Source organism: Pezoporus flaviventris, unplaced genomic scaffold, assembly GCF_033815535.1.
Source record: "Pezoporus flaviventris isolate CSIRO_AGI_PZ_B2104156 unplaced genomic scaffold, CSIRO_AGI_Pfla_v1 ptg000045l, whole genome shotgun sequence".
In the NCBI taxonomy this organism is placed as follows: domain Eukaryota; kingdom Metazoa; phylum Chordata; class Aves; order Psittaciformes; family Psittacidae; genus Pezoporus; species Pezoporus flaviventris.
The window spans coordinates 6,316,030-6,339,042 of record NW_026892593.1 but is presented as its reverse complement, the minus strand read 5'-3'; the positions used below and the strand labels follow the sequence as shown (position 1 = coordinate 6,339,042).

Sequence of the window (23,013 nt, the reverse complement as noted above, 5' to 3'; positions counted from 1 at the left end):
TCCGTCTTGAGGACTTGCTCTGAGCTGCACCACTCTGTCATGCATCAGTGGACCTAACTATTCATTATACCACACAGCAATCACACCTCTTTTCCCCATTCCTTTTTACTATTAATTGCTGTTGGCGAGTCCCACTCTGCCTATAATTCATAGTATCTTTCACATTGTGGAGTTACTCATTAGTCTGGCTGAAATAGGTTTGATACCTGTTCTGACTTAGTAACTCTTCACACTTTCTTGTTTCTAGCTGCCTAGAACACCAGGACAATGTTCCAGCAATTCCCTGCACAGGTAGATCTGAAGGCTGAAAATACCTGGTGTTCCTCTTGTTTTCATTGTGTTCTGTACCCACAATATAAACAGACACTTTCCATTTTCCAAGGGATCTCGAGACTCCAACGGCAAGACAAACAGTGTAAGTGGTAAGGGACTTTACAGTAAGAACTGGGAAAACTTCTTGAACAGAAGGAACATGCGCAGGGAAGGACAGACTGCACCTTAACAATAACAGAGCCCACCTGTTTGCACACACATTAAAAAGGCTTTAGAAATTAAAGCAGAGGAGAGCCAATGGACATGAACAGCCCCTGAGTCAGACTGACATGCCACTGAGGCACATGTAACTAATACTCAGCGTGTCTCAGAAGAGGGTGTGGGGGTTAGGGATAAAAAGTACAAACAGCATAAATATGGAAGGGTCAGTAAAACACCTTTAATTTATTGGCACATCCTTAAGCAAAACTTTCTAGTGCTTCTACACTAATGCTAGGAACATAAGATGGGGGAATGAAGACAAGTTATTAATGAACCATCCCAATAGAATACACATATCAAAAATTAATCAGTAGCACAGAGCTACTATTGGAAGGAAATTAATCAGTAGCACAGAGCATTGCCAGGCTACCAAATCTGTAAGACTGGCAGCATAGGACATACAGCCCAAGCATGTAAAGTATTAAAGGATAATACAAAGTGTCATAGCATAAAAGTATTATAGGAAAAGGAAAGTGTCATGGAATCTGTGTAAGGGTAAGAAGTATCAGAGTTTAATAACCAAAATTTAATACTAGAATTGCACTGCTGAGCACCCTGTCAAAGTGACAATATCATTTATGAAATGTTATGTGAGATTAGAAAAGCCATGTATAAACTGGATCGATGATTTATCAAAAAGAGATGTAGAGATCATATTTTTGGATATGATAAATGACTGTCTTTTGGAATAAACAGCATTTGAATCTTTGCTGGTGTATGGGGCCCTCTTCAAAATCACTAGTAGACAGCTGCTCTGTATAGCTCTAGTAGGTCACAATGCAATAGGATTTACTTTGATATGTGAGAGACCAGACCAAACAAATCCAAGCTAAAAGATACCAATTTCAAAAAAGGGAACTAGGTGAAAATTACCAAAAGCAGTTAAAAGACCCCCCAAACCAAAACAACAAACACACTCAAGAAAACAGAAAAAAACCCACTTTAACCAACAAAAAGCAGAAAGCAGAAAAAAAAAGCAATAGAAGCATCATCTCAAAAAGCAAGTACCTCAAGAGGTCCAGAAGGATATTTAGGAATATCATTTTAAAAATCCAGGTAAAATGAATGCCAAAATTAGAACAATTAACCACCCAACCCTCACCACCCTCCTCCCTCCCAAAATCCAGCCACCAACAAATTACACCCCCCAAAATAAACGAAACACAGCAACCTAAAGAAACACCCCTGCATGAATCAGTAGGGAAATTAAGTACAATCATAGGGAAAAGGTCAGTATTTAAGAAAATAAGTTTACTCAAATGGACAAGAATGGGAGAGCACATGAAAATGGATGATTAGATATAAACAGGAAATTAAGAATGCTGATAAAGATTTTTTTTATGACCTCCCTGCAAAATATGCTGAAAATGATAATGGAAAGTTTCAAATAAATCAAAAGCATGAAGCCAAATATGGAGTTAGGGCAACTGCTTGGTAACAGAGGTGTAAAGAGGGAACTTGGGAATCACAGAGCATAGCAAAGGACTTCAGTGAGTTCTCTGTGTCAGTTTTAAGGGGCAAGGACCTTAATGAGATTCCCACTACACACAATGTATTCTCCTTAAGGTGGACAGGTGATAGGAATCGGAATCAGTTTGGAGTAAATACATGGAAATCAGATACAGCAGTCAAATTAGACTCAGTAAGTCAGCAGAAAATAAAGCATTCACCAACAGTCTCTTTTAGAAACTTGGATGTAAAGAAAAAACACAACTCCCTCCCAGACCAAATCAAACCAAGCCAAAACAAAACAAAATCCTGCATTCAAGTTCTTCAGGGAAATAAAAAAGAAAAAAAAAAGGCAGAAAAAAAACATAGTAATTTCATTCTCTCCTAAAGCAAACAGCTCATGTTAGCTGCCACTCATTATGAATAGTAGCCATTTCCAGACATGTCTCTGTGATCTATTAGCTTTGTAACTTAGTTCTATAATTTTGGCTTAGGCTTTTATTTTTTTTTTTTTAGCTGAGTCCACTCTGCAAGTCCAAAATTCCTAAGGTTTACGGTCAAAAGTAAGTCATAAATGAACTCTGCTGCACCAGATTTGGAGTAGGATGCTAACATTTGAAGATGCACTGAACTTTCTGGTTTATTTAATTTGGCTCTGTCACTTTTTCGCATCTGCATTGTGTCTTGTCCTGTAGTTTTAGTTCTATTCAAAGCAACTAAAAATAATGCTGCTGTTTCTTCCACACAGTACCATCAGAAGCAGAATTATCAGTAATAGTTTCTTCTAACATGAATTCAATGAACAGTACTCTATTACCTATTGGTATTTATGATTCTTATCACTGAAATTACTTAGAAGAGTCATCTTTGAAGAAACAGTCTAAAGAAAAGCACAAGGTTTAAAATTTTCCAACACAGGGGAAATGGCTGGATGGTAAGAAAGAAGTAAATTGAAGGTCTTAAATTTGTGCATAATATGAAGGGAAAAATATCATTATAGTGGAAACAGCACCCAGGATAAATACAGAGTAGATGGACCTCCACATATATAATTATACAGTACTCAGCTTTCATGTCACTCTGCATTATACCAAATATTGGGAAAAATACATTCATTAATCCTACCACTAAATGTATTTAAAAAAAATAAATCCATTCTGTTGCCCATTTCTATTCACTTCTTGAGAGGTTTTCTTTCGTTGTGAGGGTTTTTTTAACTATATGACAATTTATGGCCACTGCTTTTACATTCAACAGTTATACTACGTAATATTCTCATTGGTCTAAAAATAAGTATCTTAATATCTTTTGCTCTCTCCCTGAGACTACACAGAGCAGTTTTTAAAGGATTCACAACATCACAACACTGGAGAATGTCTTGGAAGCCTCATGCAGGGAAGGCAGCTTCTTATGAATGACAGTTAAATTTCTACTGGACAAAAGTATACAAGGTTTATACACATATTTGAAGGTTGGTGAGATTTTAAACTAATGATCAAAGTAACTGAATTTCTGAGGTTTTACCAATTTACCATGGTAAACCAGCAGTTCTGCCAAGAACAATTTCTAAATATTCTCTCTGGAACCAGTTATTCCTTTGTATCCTAAGCCAAGACGAAAATAGTAGTGGCAAAGAAGGTACAGTAAATCCTATCTAAACTACTTTTTTCTCCCCAGCATTGCACATTGTCATTTTCTCGTGTGCTTCAACTGTTGTGAAAATTACAAGAAATGTGATCCCATCATTAACTCGGATTGATACCTGTTCTGACTTGGTAACTCTTCACACTCAGATTGAGGAAAATGTCAGTTTTGAATGGTCTTCAAAATGTCATCTTTGAAAACACTTCCACTCTACCTGAGATTTAAGAAAACTTCTGTTTCCTGTAATTGTTATTATTGAGGTTTCTCATAAAATCTCTTAACAGATTACACAGCATCAGTTTAGTTTATCTTTGTCTTATCTCTACCTCATACAGTGCAATTAGACACTGAACTTTTTTAAGCAGTTTTATTGAAATTGTCCAGCTCATTGCATTAGTCACTACTACATTAGTCACACAGAAAACCTGAATAACCAATAGATCAGTTGGGGTTGTCCTTTTCTTGTTGTCTTCTAAATAATATTCAGTATATTATTTCCCTTTGAAGACAGAAATAAAAGAAATTGGAAAGAATCTTTTTTAGCCAGTTTAATTTCATCAGAAGTGTATCAGAAATTTCTTGCATTAATAATTCACATGTCAAGTTTTCTTGCATGATTGAGGTATAGAAGCATCAAATCCAAATGTCATCTCCTTCGTGTCATACCTTACTGTGATAACTCCAAAGAGGGTTATTTTACACCATCACACTGTGAAAATTATTCAGCAAGTGCAGAAAGGAAATGAATGCTTTTGTAAAACCATATATTCACTGTTAAGTATCAAACCCACTATTCATTGATATATACCAACATTTCCTTGAAAGCACTGCCAGTCCAAAGTCTTAGACACACATGCAAACATATATATACACACATACATGTATATACATACAGGTTTAAGTCTATAAAAATACTTGTTACTCCTTTAGAAGCACACTGTAACTATTTAATGTCCTAAAACTTTGTCTTGAAACCTTAATCAAAGGATAAAGCAACAATATCTGCCAAAAAAGCTTCTGATCTGGCCTTTGACATAACTGGTTACTTCAAAGTTATACCTTTTATAAGCATATATTTTAAATGCTTCATATTGCATGGAGCAGACCTTTGCTTTTACTCAAGAGCCATTTTAAGTTCCAATGCATGGTCTTTCATAAGTATACATTACCCTCCTTTGGTTGGAATACAATGCAAAGCTGTCAAAGCTGTACAGCCACCCACATGTAGATCAGGGATACAACCAATCCCATAAAGATGTACACAGTTGTCTGGGCTGCTAATCACCCTCAAACCTCTGTCTGACATCCCTGGGAGCTGATGGCAATAAGACATTCCCAGAAAGGGCTAAAGACTTGTAGAGTTCTTATTATCAGGCACGGCAAACAAAAAGAGTGCATGTACAAAGTAAGAGCAAGCCATTCAAGGTGGTGGTAAAGACTACTTTGTTACCCTTGACGAAAAAAAAACCAAACCAGCTGCCATTATTGAACCTGATCAGCTAGTTTCTATCTGTGTTGGCTTCAGTGATTTTAATAAAACTACATAGATTAATGTACAGTGAAAATATATTTCAAAAATCACAAAATTATTAAAAAAGGAATGAACAGAACTACCTTTATAACATTCTGCTGCCAAAGATCTATCAACTAAAATTATATTTTGTGGGTTTCCCAGTATTTTGGTTGAGAAGAAATACCATTTATTTTGGGCATAAAGAATTCAGCTCAAGGTGAGTCTCTGCTGCTTTATGTACATTGGACAGTAGCTTTTTAATTAAAACAAGGTTACTTACAGAGCAAACTGCATGAGTAAGAATATGAGATGTTAATCTTCCAGATTTTAATGTGAAATACCAGTCTTGGGGGAAGGGACTTTGACCCTTTCTAAAACCTTCAGCCATAGTTGTGCAAGTTTCTAAGTGTGCTAGAAATTACATCATTTAAATACAGGATAGGAAACTCCAAAATTACTCAAATACAGCTGTTAAACACAACTTGAAGCTTTTTTCCACTGATGTTTGAGTGCTATTCATTGAACCTTCCCCGAAGTATAAAGATAATATAAATTATTGAGAAAATGAGTGCTCTAAATTGTTACAATTTTAAATATTTTACCACCCTAACTCTGATAAATTACCTGTTTCCATTTCTGCTTCCCAGTTGCTTTACTTTGATAGGTATGTTAGTATCTCCCTCTAGTGGTTTTCTGAGTAATAATATTGGTCAGAAACCCCTCCAGCATAAAGTGAAAGGTCATGAATTTTGTTCCCTTTAGATCAGCAGTTCCCTGAATACATATCACTAGCACAGCAATGCGCACCCTCACACCATTAAATGAAGCACAGTCTAAAATGCCAAGGCTTTTGTTATGAGCTCCAGAGTCTGCAATAGGTCAGTAACCTGGACTTCAGGTACCTGTGTATTTCATTAGAAGAAAAAACTTGCTGCAATTAGGCAATGAGTATGTTCAAGTTGCAAAAATATAGGAAGTAAAAATATAATTTTATGAACTCACAGTTTAAGCAAGTTGATATTCACTGTTACCTTCCAACATTAACATTTGTATTAATGTGAATGCAGTGAAAACTCCTTTATCATTAGCAAAGCTTCCTCATTCTTGCTATCCCTACAGACAGCTTTATTTTTGCAGGTATAATCTCTCCTCATTACTTTGTACCTTTGTGTAGAAAACTTTCTTCTGTTCATTTTAATAGGGACAGGGAAAGACATTCTTAAGGGAATGACACTGACTCGGTAAATGTGCTGTCTCAGGGTTGACCAAACAGGTTCCCACGTCTTTGTATTTGCTATGGGAGAGGCCCTTGTGTTGTGTAATTCAGATTTATGAGGCTCCAGATAAGGTTTTTTCATATTTAATTTCCCTTAACATTGCAACAGTAATTTGCTCCGGATTGCTGCTTTTGGGACTTGCTTCATTCTGTTTTCTTTCGTTATGTTTAGTAAGTAAAAAAGTCTGCTAATTTTTTAAGCCAAGAACAAAACAAAAAATTAGAGAAAGGAACTGACCATCCACACCACATGAAAACTTGCAGAAAAATGAAGATAGGAGCGGACGTCATGGCAGAGGCACGACTCGTTGTGCATATAGGCTGATCCTATTAATAACGGGCAAAGTAGCAAGTAGAGGAAAGGAAAGAAAACACAGAAAAAAAGACACACAAGATGAGATATCATGCAGATTGCTGCAGTTAGCAGAGTTAATGTGAAAGCATCCACCCAAGAGCAAGAGATTGACAGCAAATTTTGCAAATAAACTTAACCAAAACAATCCACTCTTACGGAACACATGACTTACACACTGATTAGCACATCAAGCTAGTGAGCAAGAGTTGTACTTTCACACATAATCCTATCAGGAAGGTTTGGATGACACTTACAGTGGCCAGATAGTTTTTGGATGGTTTTTCAACTTTGTTTAAACTTTGCTGGCCAGTAAGATTTCCTTTTTAAAGTAAAATTTAGTTATTTGAAGAAAAATGCACTGATTAGCAGCTGTCTGGACTTTTGTAACATTAGTGACATTGCAGCAAATGTGCCTCAGAAAAGAAAAGCAGAGAATATATTGAAAAAAAACCCCTTGCATTGGTATAAAGCAGTTATATCCAACTAAGTGCACTAGATTTGGTCAATCTTTCCCTTGCAGAAATGGGATAAGGCATTATAAATGCACTTTAAAATATTTATTTTATGTAATGCCAGGTACTTACATGTTCAGTACTTTTTATCTTGAAATTTATACTGAACATTTTGAATTCAACATTTTCATAAAATATTTTGAGAGGTAAGACAGAATATATTCGAAATAATCAGCACACATGGCAGTTATAATCTCTTTCCTTCAAAACTGTGAAGGTTTGGTGATGCATACCATACAGGGAATAATAAACAGCATAGTTTTGATGATTTCAGTAAACCAATGCTCTTTTATACCTGCTGAGAATGCAAATCAAGGTAAATACGTATTTGAAGAATTTTTAAGAGGAATAATATCCTAAACGAGATTTTTTAAAACAGTTATCAACACTTTAAATAATATTTGGAAATACTAGTATAAAATATTACTTCTGAGCCAGGATTATTATCTATTTGTGGAAGCCATAGCAGAACTGATTTTGACAGCACTGTACAGAGACCATCCGTTTTATACTTGCTGGGTTTTTTTTGTTTTAGTGGGAATCATGTGTGAAAGTTCAATGGCTATAGGAAAGGCAGATAAGAAAGCAGCTGTTAATTTTATGTTAATCATGGGATACTTGGAAGCAGAGTGGCTATGGTCTAGAGTGAACAGTATGTTTAGTGATAGATAAGTTACCAGGCACCAAGGTATATTTAAACATAGTTTTCACTGCTCTTCTAAAATGGTTCTACAAGTGCTTTTGAAGATAGTCCTAAAGTCTTACAAGTTCAGTTTTACCTGTTTGGCTTCATCGAAACAGACATCAGGACCTTTTCTGTATCTAGGTTGTTTGACCATTTCACAAGGATTTGGCCCTTCATCTGTTTCTCTGGTTAAGGAGCATGACTGTTTTTTCTGTATCAGACATTAACAGGATTAACATTCTGTTTTTGACTTTGTGGAGAAGATTTATGCTAATTCAGATATTGAAATAAACATCAATAGTCACCATTCTCTGTTTAAATTAAAGAAAACCAAAACAAACATCCAGATAAATAAAATACACTGCTTTACTCAAAGAAATAAACATCCTGCATGACTTTTTAGAACCAATACTTCCAGAATCATACACAAAATAAACCATGAGGTTTTAAAAGAATTTCTGTATTGCTTTTATTGACATTGCATAAATATTACTTAAAATATTTGATAAAGTAATAGACTTTCAATACTGATGATTGGTTATAGCATATGTTAGCACAGAGTTATTGTGCTCGAAGATACATGAGGAAGCCTGTTTGAAAGCATGTTATATACATGCTGAAAATTGCAATGAAGGCCTATAAGAACTACTGGTTTAATTATGTGTACATCTCTAGTACCCCAAAAATCATAGGCAAGATCATCCTATGTTGGCATAGAGAGTTAATGACAGAAAACCTAATCAGATTTCATTAGCATTTCAGTGATGAAGGAGACAAAGAAAATGCTGTCCAAACTAATAGCAGAACAGCAGGATAGAAATGGGACCAGTGACGCGCTATTAATTAGCTAACTGTAAACATGAGGTAGTGCTTTAGCTTGTGTCTCTGAAATCTGTAATTGCTGATATTTAAGTGTAAATACTACACTTCACATTTGCCACAGGCTAACAAGGGACACAAGTTACTGCAGCAAACTTGAAAGGCATGGATGCAGTATACTGCAAAACGGCCTTCTCTTTGAAACCTGCTTCTACTACCATACACCAAGTTAAGGGTTTTTTCTTCCACAGTTGGTAGTATACGTTAAAGCTAATCTAGAGTGTTTTAAAAAAATTGAGCACCAAGACTTTACTTATCTTAGTAGCTCTAACTTATACTTGAAGCAATCCTATGCATACACTACTGTGGAGTACTACAGCAGCTTCATTGCAAAGAGTGGAGACGTCCAATGGAAGAGAAGGCAAGAGGACAGGGAATTTAGTTGTACAGATCTACATCTGTCTTTGTCCCAGTGTTATCAGATTCACCTCCTCTTTCCTCTGCCAGGGCCCAGCTGAAAGGGATGTCAAACCTCGGAAACATTCTAAGAGCAATGTGTATGAGGAAAGCTGTATCAGCCAGAAGGAAGCAGAGTTTAATAATAACCATCTGAACAGCACCCAAAGGTCATTCTGTCTGCTTGTGTGATGTTATGCTACATCTGCATTTCATAATGCACCATAGTTATAGAAAAGAGAGAATAGCTTAGTACTGCATGGTGGGAACAAAGACGAAATAGTGCATTTAGTCAGTATAAGCCCACCCAGCTGCTCTGGGTCTTTTACTGCTTTCTAGAAGGTTTTGGGTCTACAGGGAAAGGCAAGTCATGTGCCCATTTCCCACCAAACATGCTCAATTTCCTATAGCAAGCACTGTGTATAAATTCAGACAGTGGCAACAGTTAATCAAACTGTCATGGACTGGAGCCAATTAGAATATTGGGCTGTGTTTACACAGTTCTGTGATGACATGGGCATTTCTTCCACCCCAATGTAACTTCCTTTTCAACCCAAGCGTAGATGGAATTCTAGTTTTATTCATGTGGCAATGAATGCATTGCTTGTGCCAAAGAAACACAGCCATCTCTACTACCATCTGCTTTTCTTTCAGGAATGGGAGAAGCTGTCCAAACTAACTTCCTGACATGGACAAAGGTATTACAAATTGTTTTCCATATTCTGTTCATACTAATCCAAATTATAATTTGATTTACCAACTCTGGCATATTATCCTTAAGCAGAGAAAAATTAAAATGGATTTATCCTGGCCTAGAATATGTGTTTGTCGGTTTTATGTATTACCATTAGCATCTCCTACAGGTATCTAAACAAGTGAACAGGCTAAAGGCATAGAGATTGGTGTGGAGGTGGTTGTAAATAAGAACCACCCTTCATACGCTTTTAATTTTAATGCATCAGTTGCAAGGACTCTGCTTAGCATGTAAGCCATTTATGTCTCCAGCCAGCTCGGAAGAAATTCTATGCTAGCAGCTGGATAAACTTTAGCCTTTGATGGTTAAAGCAGTTTCCACAAGTAAAAAGTTCTCATTGGCGCTGAGCACACACTAATGTCCTCCATCACTTCACCTCAGTGTTCCACGCATCAGGGCAGCATCCCAACTTTTCACAACCAAATGCTCTTATCTTGGTGTTGCCCTTTTTTGTCATTTCTTGACACAAACATGACATACCCTTGTCTTTTCTAAAACCTGAACAAACCCTAACAAGCTTCCTTGCCTGTCTTATGCTCCAGATGCCAACCACCTTGGTGGCCCTTCACTGGATTTCCTCCAGTATGTAACTGTGGTAGTGGGGAGGCCCAAACTGTACACTGAATTCCAGATGTGGTCTCGCTAGTGTTGAAGAAATGGCATGGATCAATTCCCCCAGCCTGCTGACTATACCCTTGCTACCATAGCTCAGGATGTGACTAGCCCTCTTTATTGTAAAGCACAGTGCCCACTGATGTTCAGCTTCTTGTCCATCATGATTCTCAAGTCCTTTTCTGCAAAGCTGTTTCTAGTCACTCTGCTCCCAGCCTGTCCAGCTGCATGTCATTATTGTGTCCTGGATCCAAGACTTTGCATCTGCTTTTTTGGAAACTTCATTAAATTCCTGTGAGCCCATTTCTGTTTAGGTCCTCATGAGTAACAGCTTTGCTTCCTACCTCAGTGCCTCCTGCTGCAAGCCATTCGGGGTATCATCCACAAATATCTGCTCCTTCAAGTACTTCAACGGCAACCATGCTACTAACATGTATACAAAAGGGCCATTTTTTTTCCCCAAATATATTCCACCATATCATTGCCAAAAATCAATCCACACTATTAAATAATATGATCTTAAAGGATACCCGGCTTCTCTGCTTGCATGAGTGGCTTTGGGTCACAGGAGCGGCACAGCAGTTGGCTGTCACTAATAATGAATACTAGATTGGTGTTTGAAATCTTCTCTGCATGATAAAGCCTGGAAAAAAAGCCAACAAAAGCCTATGTTTAAATGAAGCAAGGAAATCCCTATTTGAGAAGGACACACAGTATTGGAATAGAAGTAATTCAACTCCACAGATTCAGTCTGCCTGCTACTGTTTAGCTTTCTCATTAATGAACAGCAAGCAACGTTTATAACAAATTTTGTAATCTTTTTGACATTTCCGTGGTCCCCCTTTCAGCTAGACTTATTAGTGGAAAAAATGGAAAAGAACATAAAGTGAATTTAATTGAGTTAATAGCTAGTTTTGTACTGCTACAACAGCGGCTGCACTGAGAAATAAAACCAGTCCAGCATCGATTCCTCCCCTAACAACACTGAGAAAACCCCCAATCACAAAAAACAAACAAAATAGAAATTTCCTGGAAAGGCAGGCAGCTCTTCAAAAAAATCCCAGAGAAATAAATCTTAGCATTTCTTAGTCATTAATAAAATATGTTTTAGCTGTCAAAAAGAGGTAAAGTCAGGACAACCTGTCAGGTTAATTGCTTTTAGAGGATTCAAATATATTTTAATACATATAAACCAACAAATATACATATAAATCAACAAACAAATCTTTTAATATAGGTGGTTACCAGTCTATATAAGCAGAGTTTTGTTACTTAGGTGTGAATTGATTGGATTATTTCATAAATTTCACAGATGAAGAGATTGTACCACTGATTGGGTACAACAGGAGGACAAAATAACTGTTAATTAAATACCTTACATTGTGCTTACGTATCTGGTTGTTTTAACCAGCTTAAATTGTCCTTCCATATTCATTCTCACACCGTGGCACTATTTTTGCAATATTACTGAAAGGGCTTCTGCAGCCTCTCAGTAAACTGAACAACTCTTTTGAAAACTCTCCAGATTAAAAAAAAAAACAACAAAAGCAAACCACAAACAAACAAAAAACAACCCCAAAACCAAAACCAAACCCATGCCAAAATCCTTACAGAAACCAAAACCCCATCTTAATGAGTTCTCTGCAAAATCAGGTACAGCACAAACACATACTAGCAACATGGAGGAGGAAGTATAGAAGTAGGAAAAAATGTCTTCATGTTTTGTCTGAATTCACCATATCCTCTATCTTTCTTTCCTGGCTTGAAATATTATCTTCAAGCAGTTTGAAATTTGACTGTTAATTTTAATCTCCAATACATTTTCAGAAACTTCTAATGTATGCAAACTTTCAACCCAGCAGGATTTTGCAAGAAACGCAGAACTAGGTCCAAGGTGCTATGTTTCTGAAGTATCGAGTTTTTTTTAACCATAACATTAAACATCATTTTGAATAGGCACATGGAGCCTGAAAGTAAGTCTTTTAATCACAAACCAAAACAACATGGCTTGCTTAATAAGATCCACAGCTCTTAAATCATGAGCGCTATTGACTAGAAGGTAAATTTGAAGGTAAATTGCACAATCTTTTTAATCATCAAAAATACCAGTACATAACCAGATTAAAGAAAATCATCTCCTTCTGAATATTGTGGAATGCCTTCAAGGTGGCATAATAAATTTCAAAAATCCAAACTGTAACAAGGATAGAAATACAATTTTCATGGAGCTTATACAGACTATAAAACAAAAATTTGACCTAAACATTTCTATAATTCTGTAATTATTACTATTAAAATTCATTATAAACAAATACAAAAAAATGCAATTTATCATTTTACTGCCTATATACCCCTCTCTCTTTCTTATGTAAGTTTGGCGCAATTAATCCAAAATTTTTTGTTCCTACAATAGTGTAATTATCTTTTGGTAAATAAATGAATATCCAAAAGTTATTACTTATATTGAAGCAATTTTACCTGGAGCAGTTTATACAGTCTACAATCCCACCAAAGGATTTATCATCATTTTCAAAGAAATACTGAGTTTGCTCAGTGATACAGCTTGTTTTAGGCAGGGCAGCACCAAAATCATCATCTTCCATATCAGCTGACAGAAAGACAAAAATAAATAAATATAAAATGACATTTTTAAGTCACAGATGCAATGGGGAGATCCAAGTATGGCCCCCAGCCTAGATTCTTACCTTCTACTTCACTCAAAGTTGACTCTTTAACATTCTCTTGACTTACCTGCTTCAAGGAAACGTGGAAAAGTCAAGCTCAAAAACAGCTGCTGTAAGATAGACCTGAACACAAAAAGACAATTAAAGGCTCTTTGTCTTCTTTGTATTTTAATGGATCCTTAAAAACTACTCAAATAAGAATTATAAACAACACAGTCATCATGGCTTGTTTTGCACTTGCCAGTTACTAAAGCTGTCTTTTTTTAAACACTGCAGTTTGATTCTGGTTTCCTTTTCTCACTTTCTCCCAGGTCTTCTTTCTCACTAATCTTTTATTCTGCTGTTGAGAGTTGATATCATTTGTGCCCATAACTCACATAATAGAAATGTTATCTTGTCATCCATGTCCTCCTTTCACAGCTCTGCGGGAGGTGGAAGAGGTATGTTGGCATTCCTTTAACACTTCAACCAACCAGAACTCCTTTTTAACACACTCGGGGAAAATGCTCCTGAATTAGATACTTTACACTGATTAAGGTTCATTAAATTGCTGAGAAGGAGATGACCACTGAAATATTACAAGTGTATTATAACACAATTATTGTAGTAGTTGACTTTTAGAATCATCTCTATTCCTGCTCTTGAGATATGAAATTTGTTTTCCTCCTAGATGCAGCTGAAACACTTAAGGAGGTCCATTTATTTAAGATTATTTTTCTTCACTCATGATCATATTTTTCCTATTTTATTTACTTGAAGTCAGTACCAACTTGCCACATACATGGCCCCCTTCAATCTAACATGTCAAAACAGGAATTGCAAGTTATATTCTTGGACTCACTGCTTCTGCTTAAACATTCTAAGGTGTAGTTTATTGTTATGTTTTAGGTGTTGTTCTGCTTACAAATATGACCTGACCTCTTCCCATGTCATTCTATTCTAATGCCTGTTCGGCAGAGTAGAGGGAATGTGTAATTTTTTTCAGCTGCCAAGATTTTTTCCTTTTTTCCTAATCCAGTGTGAATACACATGTAAAGAAACTGAATCTGCCTGTCACCTGTCCAGTGGAAGCACTGCCTGAATGAGCACTGGTTCATATCCTCATCTTTGTGCCTTGAATCACCAGATGGACAGTGCACCAACCATCATGGATGAGAAGAGACCTGATGCCATTCAACAGTGATGAAATTTACTGACTGAAAATTGCAATGCTTCATAAGGGCTTACCACAGATTTTACAGGGAACTGAGTGAAAAAGGCAGCTTGTAAAATCCAAGTTAAAAGAGCGTGACGGAGAAATGATACCTACTCTCTTAACTAAATGCTGATGCAGCCCACATACATTTTGAATATTATCACTCACACCTTTATCCCACATTGTTTCCTGAAACACTATAGTTTTCTTTAATAACCTGGTTTCTCTTATTTCCTTGCATTTGCTTTTGCCAGGTGCCTCACTAATTCCATTTTTGGTCAGACCTTTTTCACCCTGCTTGCTTAATGGTCCTCTCTGCCTGCTTCTGACCTAGATTCCATTAAAAACACGTCCACAGAAAGTACTTTCATGTGATGCTTTCAAGTTAAACGTCACACAAAATAAACCTCATGTCTAAATTGAGTCCAGACTACTGAGTCTGATTTGAACACTGATAAACTAAAGTTTCTCTGAGAAGAGCTCAAGTTTCTCTTCTGGATTATTGCCCATCTCCAGTTTTTGAGGTTTGCTGTTGTCCAAGAAAACTGATATTTCTTCTGTTAACAAAATGTAACCAATAAAAACCTATATACAATTTTCATGGCGTTATCTGTGAGAAAATTACTATGTTTGTTCAGCTGCTACATATTTTAACTCTTAGCTTTTAAGTAGGTAATTTATTCCAGCTGGATAATTATTCTAAAAAAAAAAAAAAAGGCACCATAGAACTTTAGAAAAAGGAACCATCTCCAAGAGTGCAATTGAGACCAGTGCAAGAGTACCATATCAGTCCCCATTACTTATCCCAACGTGGTGCTGGAGAGAGTGGCTCATAGCAGTATCTATCTACATGGCTCTGAAGTAAGTAAAATTCTTTCTGTGGCTATTATTAACAATGCAGAAACCAAAGTAAAAAAAAAAGAAAGCTTAAATGGATCTTTAGCTTTAAAATTTATCCAGCATTCTGACTGTGAAAGATAAACCTTATTACTGGTGTAATCCTGCCTCTCTCAAGGTCAATCCCAGAACCTCACAACAGTCCAGATATACCAACTTTTGCCCTTGGCTACAGAAAATGCAGGTAGGCAATCCAAGCGATTCTGTGATTCGTGTTTTTGTAAAATGATTCAATTAAGGTGACCACTGATTTTCTTAAGACTTCTTGCTAGAAGAAGGGAAAGATGATATTCTGAAATAGGGAATCAGGTGATCAGTAATTCCAAATGTAATAATTTCACCTGAACCTTCACACCTGCCAATCAGAATTGGAACATTAATCACAAGTCTGCTTTCTGAAGCTGATTTTGTAGCTTCCTGTAGCTGATTTTTGAGTCAGAACACACAATCACAAAACCACACAAGAGTAGTTTTGTCTTCAGCTGTTGGTAGAACACTGGAGACACAGCTATGAATTTTCACCATAAGAAACTGCATAAACTAAAGGATTCAGAGCAGGTTTACTATTCACCCACTGAATACTAGTTTGGACATAACAGTTTTCTTACACATCTGAACTTACCAGGCAGCTGCTGAAGCCCACCATCCTAGATGCAAAATGTCTGTTATCGTAGGCTGGGAAAAAAACAACAGAGACAATGTTATTTGTATAAGCACCTGCAGATTTTTAAGGGAATGTCAGTCATCAGACAAGGGACTACTGACCACATAAGCAGAACGAAGTCCAGCTCCTTGCTTTGGTTCTTCTTCAGGATCACAGACTGATTGATAGTCATACGACTTGTTAAAGGCATACAGGGACATGTTAATTAGGTTTCGCATCAGGCCAGGATCAATTTCACCAAAGAATCTTCCAATCTGATGAGGGAGCATATAAAGATATGTTGAAGTATTTCCAGGTATTTTTCTCATTAAAAAAGTAAAAAAGTCTGCTTCCACCACTCACACACTAGGTTTTTTTTTCCTCTACACAACTCATCTGGCTGTGCTGCTTATGCATTTATTTCTTTCTTTGACTATTTATCTCCCCAAAGCTTGGTTGGAACTCCAGTTAGACAATAATTGTTAAATGCACTATTAATGAGATTATTCTGCTCCAGGGAAAGCAAGAGAAATATGAGAAAGTGGGTGTGTTGATGCCATACTACTTGCCCTCACCATCACGGGTCCATCAGCAGCCTAACCTGTTTAAGGGCAGAGCACAAAGAATGCAACTTTGTAGGAGTATGGCATCTTGAGCCATAAGTGTGAAAAAGACTTACAAAATAACTTGAATTTCTGAACCAGCAAACTTTTTGTCATTCAGAAATGTTATTCTTAGGGTAAGTTGCAAGTGAAATGATGTTTTTTTCTCTTAAAACTTGTCATTGTTTTTCATGTTCTGTCCTTAAACCTATACATACCTGCTGTGTATATTCATCCCGATTTGACATCAAAAGAAATCCACCATCGTCAAGGATAACACAGTCCACATGCTATTGTAAGAAAGTAAAATATGTTTTACAGGAAGGATTTGTCAGGACAGCACTCTGTAAGAACCTGTTTTTTATTCAACACTTCATAATTATCTTTAAATCTATGTGGCTCAGGCTAAATCACAACCCAACCCCACAGCCAAGGGCCAATATTAAGCTATAATAAGCAGCATTATCATATTATAAAATTTTGTAAGATCAAAGGCTTATTTGTGGCTTAATTTCATAAAAGTTGTTTTGTAAATTCTTATTTGCTCAATACTTTGTTAGCTCTAAGAGTGCTATATCCTTATTAAATCTGATTATAATTGAATCTTAACTCGTAATAAGGTACTATAACTTCTCATGTGCTTCAGCCATGCTTCAAGTCCTTTTCCATTTGCAGCTTTTAATGGCAAAAAGCTTTAAGGGCAGACTCTCAGCTTGCTAGTCATGATTATTTTCGCTTGCCAAGAACTGTAGTGGGTTTCTTCCAGGTGTCAGGTGCAGGAGTGAGAAGCACTGGTTCTCTGTGCTTTGCACTTTGTAAAAGATCCTAGCAGTCAGAGATTGGAAAGATAGCAGTGAGGCCAAATAGATAACCTCCCAGAGCACCCTTTTAGCTGCAACTCTTGCATTTAATGATCTTCACACTCCACAAAAGAACTCACAGAAGACCAGAGAAAAAGCAGAGAAAGCTTTTAAGCACATGGCAGAATCTGATACTGTGATAGCCCCTGAAGCTGTGCTCTCCTGAGCCTTAGCAGAGCTACAGGATCCCCCAGTCCTGCATGGGCTGGGAATGGAGGAGACAAGGATGACTAAGGACTGTTGAAGGGCTTATCACATACTCTGGTGCTTTTGAGTTTGTCTTTATCTTCTCTAAGGTGCTCTTTTTCTGAGTTCTGTTTTGTTTGTTTGTTTCTTTAATATTCCCTTTCCTCAGGATTCACCTCTTGCACTGAAAATTACCGTTACATTTTTCTTACATTTCTCATCACATCATTCTCTATTGCTATCACTACCTTTTTTCTTCCCTCTAGTTCTCATAACCTCATTGCAATGATTCTCACAACCACCACTTCACCTGAATTTTATACCCTTTTACCCCTTCATTTCCTTATCTTAATTTCTTTCTTAAAACATAAGTCCTGTTTTCTGTAAAATTAACCTAAAAATGATCGAATCATTGTCTTAAATAAAGGTAGAATGAGTGAATTTTCATAATCTGCCAGATATTAATAAACTGAACATATTCTTACCATACTGTTTTTCTCACAGCCACAGATTTCACTGTTGCACTAAAAAAAATAAGTACAGTAAAATTCACAAAAATGTTTCAATAGAAACTCTATTTTGCAGTGATATTATTCAAGACAAGAAGTGATTTGATTTTCAGTATCTCTGTATTAAGTTAAATTAATTTTGAGTGTGCCTAGTTTATCACAAATATCTCTGTGAACAATCTGCATTCAGTAATTATCAACAGCATAATCTCTACTGTCTTTTACAAAGTCTCCTATACATCTCCCTTTTTAAGTATCCTTAATATATTAGAGAAATATTAGTTTGGAGGACTTCTCAGGATGTCACTGTTGTGAGTTCTAGAAGCCCACCATCACCAGTCAGGTTTCATGGATTTGATTACGTGTTCTTTTTTTCTTGCAATATGTCTATAAAGACCAGTATAACTGTCTCCTTGCTTTATGCCCCGAGCAAAACAACTATCGGATAATGCCGCAGTCATTCATCTCAAATTAATTCTGAGATTTTCCTCTTTATTTCTTTTTTCAGTTATGTATTTTTGTCCTTCACTGTTCTGACATTTAGGCAATGAATGTTCCTACCCCTTGAACTACAGCTTTAATGCCTACAATGGACACTGTTCTCAATTCCCTTAATACAGAACCAACAACAAATATTGACTTATCTAATTGTTCCATAATTATGTTCATTTTGTGCCTTTCCTTCCCCAGTGTACATTAATTCCTTAGTTTTGCCTTCCCCTTTACACCTAAGCATTAGATATAAGGAATGAAAGGGTCATGCACTTATTTTCTTAAGTTCTGCTAAATTGCTGTGATGTTGGTTGCAATATAAATCCTTATTGTTCACTGTTTACCTATTCTCCGTATTAAATAAAAATAGAGTCACCAGTTCTTTTGCAGATTTAATTAATTGCTACAGCGTAATCTTAGTAGGGAACCTACTGGCTGGAATATGTCATTTTTCTTTGTCTTTATCCACGTTCTGTAATTATGAAAGCAAGAAGTACAAAATACCGCCTATTTCAACATAGATTTATTTTGTGCATTTGGATGATTTAAATACTACAACCACTTGGCAACTATGCATCAGTGTAACTCTGGCACAAAGAGCTATTGGACCTATTTGCATCTGAAGCTTTAAGAAATGCAAATTAAGTTCAAAAAAGACTTGGTCAGTTGCTTACCAGGCTCTTGATTGTGGTTCTTGTAAAATTTTCCATCCAGCTGGTTGCATCAATTTTTATTCCAACAACTAACAAGAAATACATGAAAGTCTTTTTTAGTAAAATGAAAAAAAAAAATAAAAGGTAACTGTAGAATTCTAAAAATAAGGAAAAATTATCATAACATTTCAATTATTAAACTGGAAAAAGATAAAATATGATTTTTGCTCTGTTGTCTGACCACCAACATTCTTCATAAGACTAATAAATTAAGCACTCCAACTCAAACACAACCAGATCTTTGGCTTGATTTACTCTAGCAAGATTAAAACAGTCTCAGAGACAAGAATGTTATATGAAGTGCCTTTGAAATCTCAATAAAATTTTTAATTCACTGTTGAGCAACAAGCAAATAACTAATGTTTTTAGAGTGGTTTCTATCTTACCTGCTGGTTTCAGAAGCTTCCCATTAATTGTTATTTCCACAGCCTTGCTTACCATAATACCTGTTTCATAGCTATTGGCACCACTTTCTGAGAGTATAGAAGGGAAAAGAAAAGGTTAGGGTGTTCTAACCTCTGAAACCAAAATTAATGATTGTCCAAATACCCAGAATGATTCAAAAAAACCCCTTTTTCAAAAGCACTGACCCAGCTGTACTGCACATTTATCACCTGTAATAGCTCAGATCACTAACATCTGGATGACGAAAAGGAATACGTTTGTTTAATTTTCTTCATTCACTTTTGGTACATGGTTTCCCTGCTTCATAAAGTTACTGTAGTCCTTTTTTTCTTTTCCTACAGACAGAGCCATGAATAGATTTACACATGTGAGCAGCTCTGTTAAAACCAGGATCCGAGCCAAAGATTTTATCCTGCTGTCGTCTGTGAATTTTTCAGTGCAGGGTGTACTGACACCACTCACTGACCAACAATTACTTCTCTGACAGACTTCAGCCTGTTTTCAACACTGCTTACTATGAAAAAGCAAGTTAAAAGTACATTCCCTGGAGCTCATGAGGAACAACAAAGGCTTCAGGGAATATAGTCAATTACCTTCTTAACATTTTATTGAGAAAAGATGCAAAAAGTAAGTATGAAATAACAGCAATAAAAGATCCTGTATGTTTAGGAGAGGAGTGTGACATTTGTGGTAGCATCCGCCTTTTAGATGAGCTTGTCAAAGTTAATGCTGCTCACATCAGTAACGAGTACTATCATACATATTTAGGTTTTAAATATCATGGTATTTCAGACAAACTGGTTTTGGTGAATAACAGCAATTTGCAATAGAATTCAAAAGCAACACTAAAAGTCAGCAGTGGTGCAGTGGGCTTTGTTGTTGTAGACTTTGGACCCTTGTTCCTGCTCCCCCAAGTTAGGTTTGGTGCTGAGGAAGTATAAAAATCTCAGCTCAAGGAAGGATTTTTAAGGTAATGTAACAGTCCTTGAGTGCAGTATTTTTTCACTTCCTCTTAAACCAATTTTGACAAAGCATCTTTGTAAAATAGTGTTTCAGTATAATACGCAAACACCAGAACTCTGCATGTTTTCAGCTTTGTTGATTCTTAGCATACAGGCCACTGTGTCAATAAAAACAATGATACCTTTTGTTTAGTGACCTCCTAGCTACCACTTCCTTAATAATGGGTGATGTCCCAAGATTTTTTTCCATATGAAATGCCCCACTTGCATCCTTTGTCAGTGACCTCAACTGCTATTGGAAACTGCCAGAAGTACTCTTACATTTGTCTAGCTAGCTCTGACATTTCAAAACAGTGATGACTTACTGTTGTAGTATGGAGCTGTGAAAATATAGTTGTCATTATCTAAGCTCCGTTTATAGAAGCTGACTTCATAAGTTTCAGCATTTTCCAGCCAATCTTCTCCTGCCCTAATCACACACACACACACAAAAGTGATCAAAAAAGATATTTAAGAGTCTCATTACAGTTGTGCTGCAGAATTATTATGGTCTTTTTAATGTTTCACAGTCAGAAACAGTGTGAGATTCATTCATATAGCCCTGAGATTTTGTCAGCTTTCCCTGGGTAACAGCAAGGTGTAATTATTAAACAAACCTTGAAAACAAAGAAGAAATTAGTATTCTTGGAAAAACATGGATCTTGTCTCATCATTTTTAGATACATTGAGACAAATGTAACTGCAAAACTACTTGCAAGAAAATATAATCAAAACTTTACAGCACACACTAGCTCCGGAGAAATCACAGAATCATAGAACAGTTTGGGTTGGAAAGGACATTAGTTCCAACCCTGCTGACATGGGCAGGGATGCCTTACCCTAGACCATGTTGCCCAAGGTTCTGTCATTCTGAAAGATTTTATATTATTAACAACACCAAAACAGGAAAAAAAAAATAATTTGGTGAGCAAAATGCACTGCCATTTTCCCATTTTTGGGAAACACAGGATAAACTAAGAGAATAGACACATTTTCCATTTACCAATATATGTATACTGGTGCCCACACTACTCTCAGTCACTGGTGGGGATGTATGGTTTATTATAGGATAACTTTCACATTCCTTTTTGCCCTCTGGTAATGATACATTTTTCTCTCCTGGGGTCCCTGGATCATTTGGTCTGCTCTTAATTGCTCTAAAAAATAAAAGATCGCCCACTGCTTTACAGTACAGGCCTGTCAAGGAAAATGAGTGCTTAGGAGTAATTAGGGATTAGTACAGCCCCACTGCTACTACAAGGGCACTGCATTTACTTTACACTGATTAGAAACTTGGATTACAAGACTTGTTATGGAAATAATGTTACAGATCAGTTTCAAGCAGTGACACAGGGAAAATCAAAGGAAAACAAGACATTCCATTTTATAGTTATCACAGACCAGAATGTAGAAGTTGTTTTTAATTCAATAAACCCATTACTTAGCACTCCATTCTTCAGGTTTCAAAATGATCATATTGTACTATTTTATAGTATTTGTTACCTTTTTGGGAACACTCTAGTAATTCCACCGTCTGTAACAACAAATTGTGCAACAACTCCATCGCTGTAAGCAAAAATAAGACTTAAAATGAAAACTGACCAAATTTATCACAAGTTCCTATGCTAAGGGTTTCCGTTTAAGTGCATAACTGTGAATTAAATATCTATCCTGTGTAAAAATTAACTGTATATACATATACATGTATATTATTTTATTATCAGACTTTGAAATGCATAAAAAAAAATCACAGTCAATAAAATGAATACTTACAGAGACAGCTTACTCCAATAATTTTGGGCCAGTTCATTTGTAAATCCTGCATCCAGCAAAGCTCTAATGACCATATCAGTATTACCTATCAAAAGAATTAAGACACACATATGATGTGGAATTTCATAAAGTGGATAAAATGAAATTGTGAGCTGTTGAGATTCTATAGCCACAAAAATTTGGCTATTCCTGTTGACAGACTGTCTAAATTATGTAAATCACTTATCATTAAATAGATTGCTCTCACACTGTTAATTTCACTTAAACTTTTCCTTCACTGTATCCTAAAAAATTATCTTTCTGTCATTGGAATAAGAAAGGGTCCAGATCCCAACTTTGCAAAGTCTCAGTGTTAGACTTGGAAAGTAACCTATATTTAAAGCATGTGCTCATTCAAACACTTTTTCTCTCAGGTGGTGCAACAAAACAACATTTAGTTATATG

At 36.2% G+C, this 23,013-nt stretch overlaps 1 protein-coding gene across 7 annotated transcripts in view; it reads right to left on the bottom strand.

The window, feature by feature from the left end:
- Positions 1-23,013, bottom strand: part of CACNA2D1 (calcium voltage-gated channel auxiliary subunit alpha2delta 1) — a 387,883-nt gene that overhangs the window by 5,179 nt on the left and 359,691 nt on the right. For 3 of the 7 annotated variants that reach the window (XM_061467295.1, XM_061467296.1, XM_061467300.1), the window contains 14 exons: positions 22,570-22,654; positions 22,300-22,362; positions 21,123-21,226; positions 19,777-19,863; positions 19,352-19,419; positions 18,162-18,200; positions 16,849-16,920; positions 16,151-16,303; positions 16,008-16,060; positions 13,361-13,416; positions 13,088-13,217; positions 11,140-11,252; positions 8,063-8,145; positions 6,655-6,743 (listed from right to left, as the gene is read on the bottom strand). In XM_061467295.1, coding sequence (XP_061323279.1) covers positions 6,655-6,743; positions 8,063-8,145; positions 11,140-11,252; positions 13,088-13,217; positions 13,361-13,416; positions 16,008-16,060; positions 16,151-16,303; positions 16,849-16,920; positions 18,162-18,200; positions 19,352-19,419; positions 19,777-19,863; positions 21,123-21,226; positions 22,300-22,362; positions 22,570-22,654 — 1,195 coding nt within the window. Of the gene's footprint in view, positions 1-6,475; positions 6,744-8,062; positions 8,146-11,139; positions 11,253-13,087; positions 13,218-13,360; positions 13,417-16,007; positions 16,061-16,150; positions 16,304-16,848; positions 16,921-18,161; positions 18,201-19,351; positions 19,420-19,776; positions 19,864-21,122; positions 21,227-22,299; positions 22,363-22,569; positions 22,655-23,013 lie in introns of those variants that run through there. The other 4 variants (XM_061467298.1, XM_061467299.1, XM_061467302.1 and 1 more) reach the window with 2 other exon arrangements.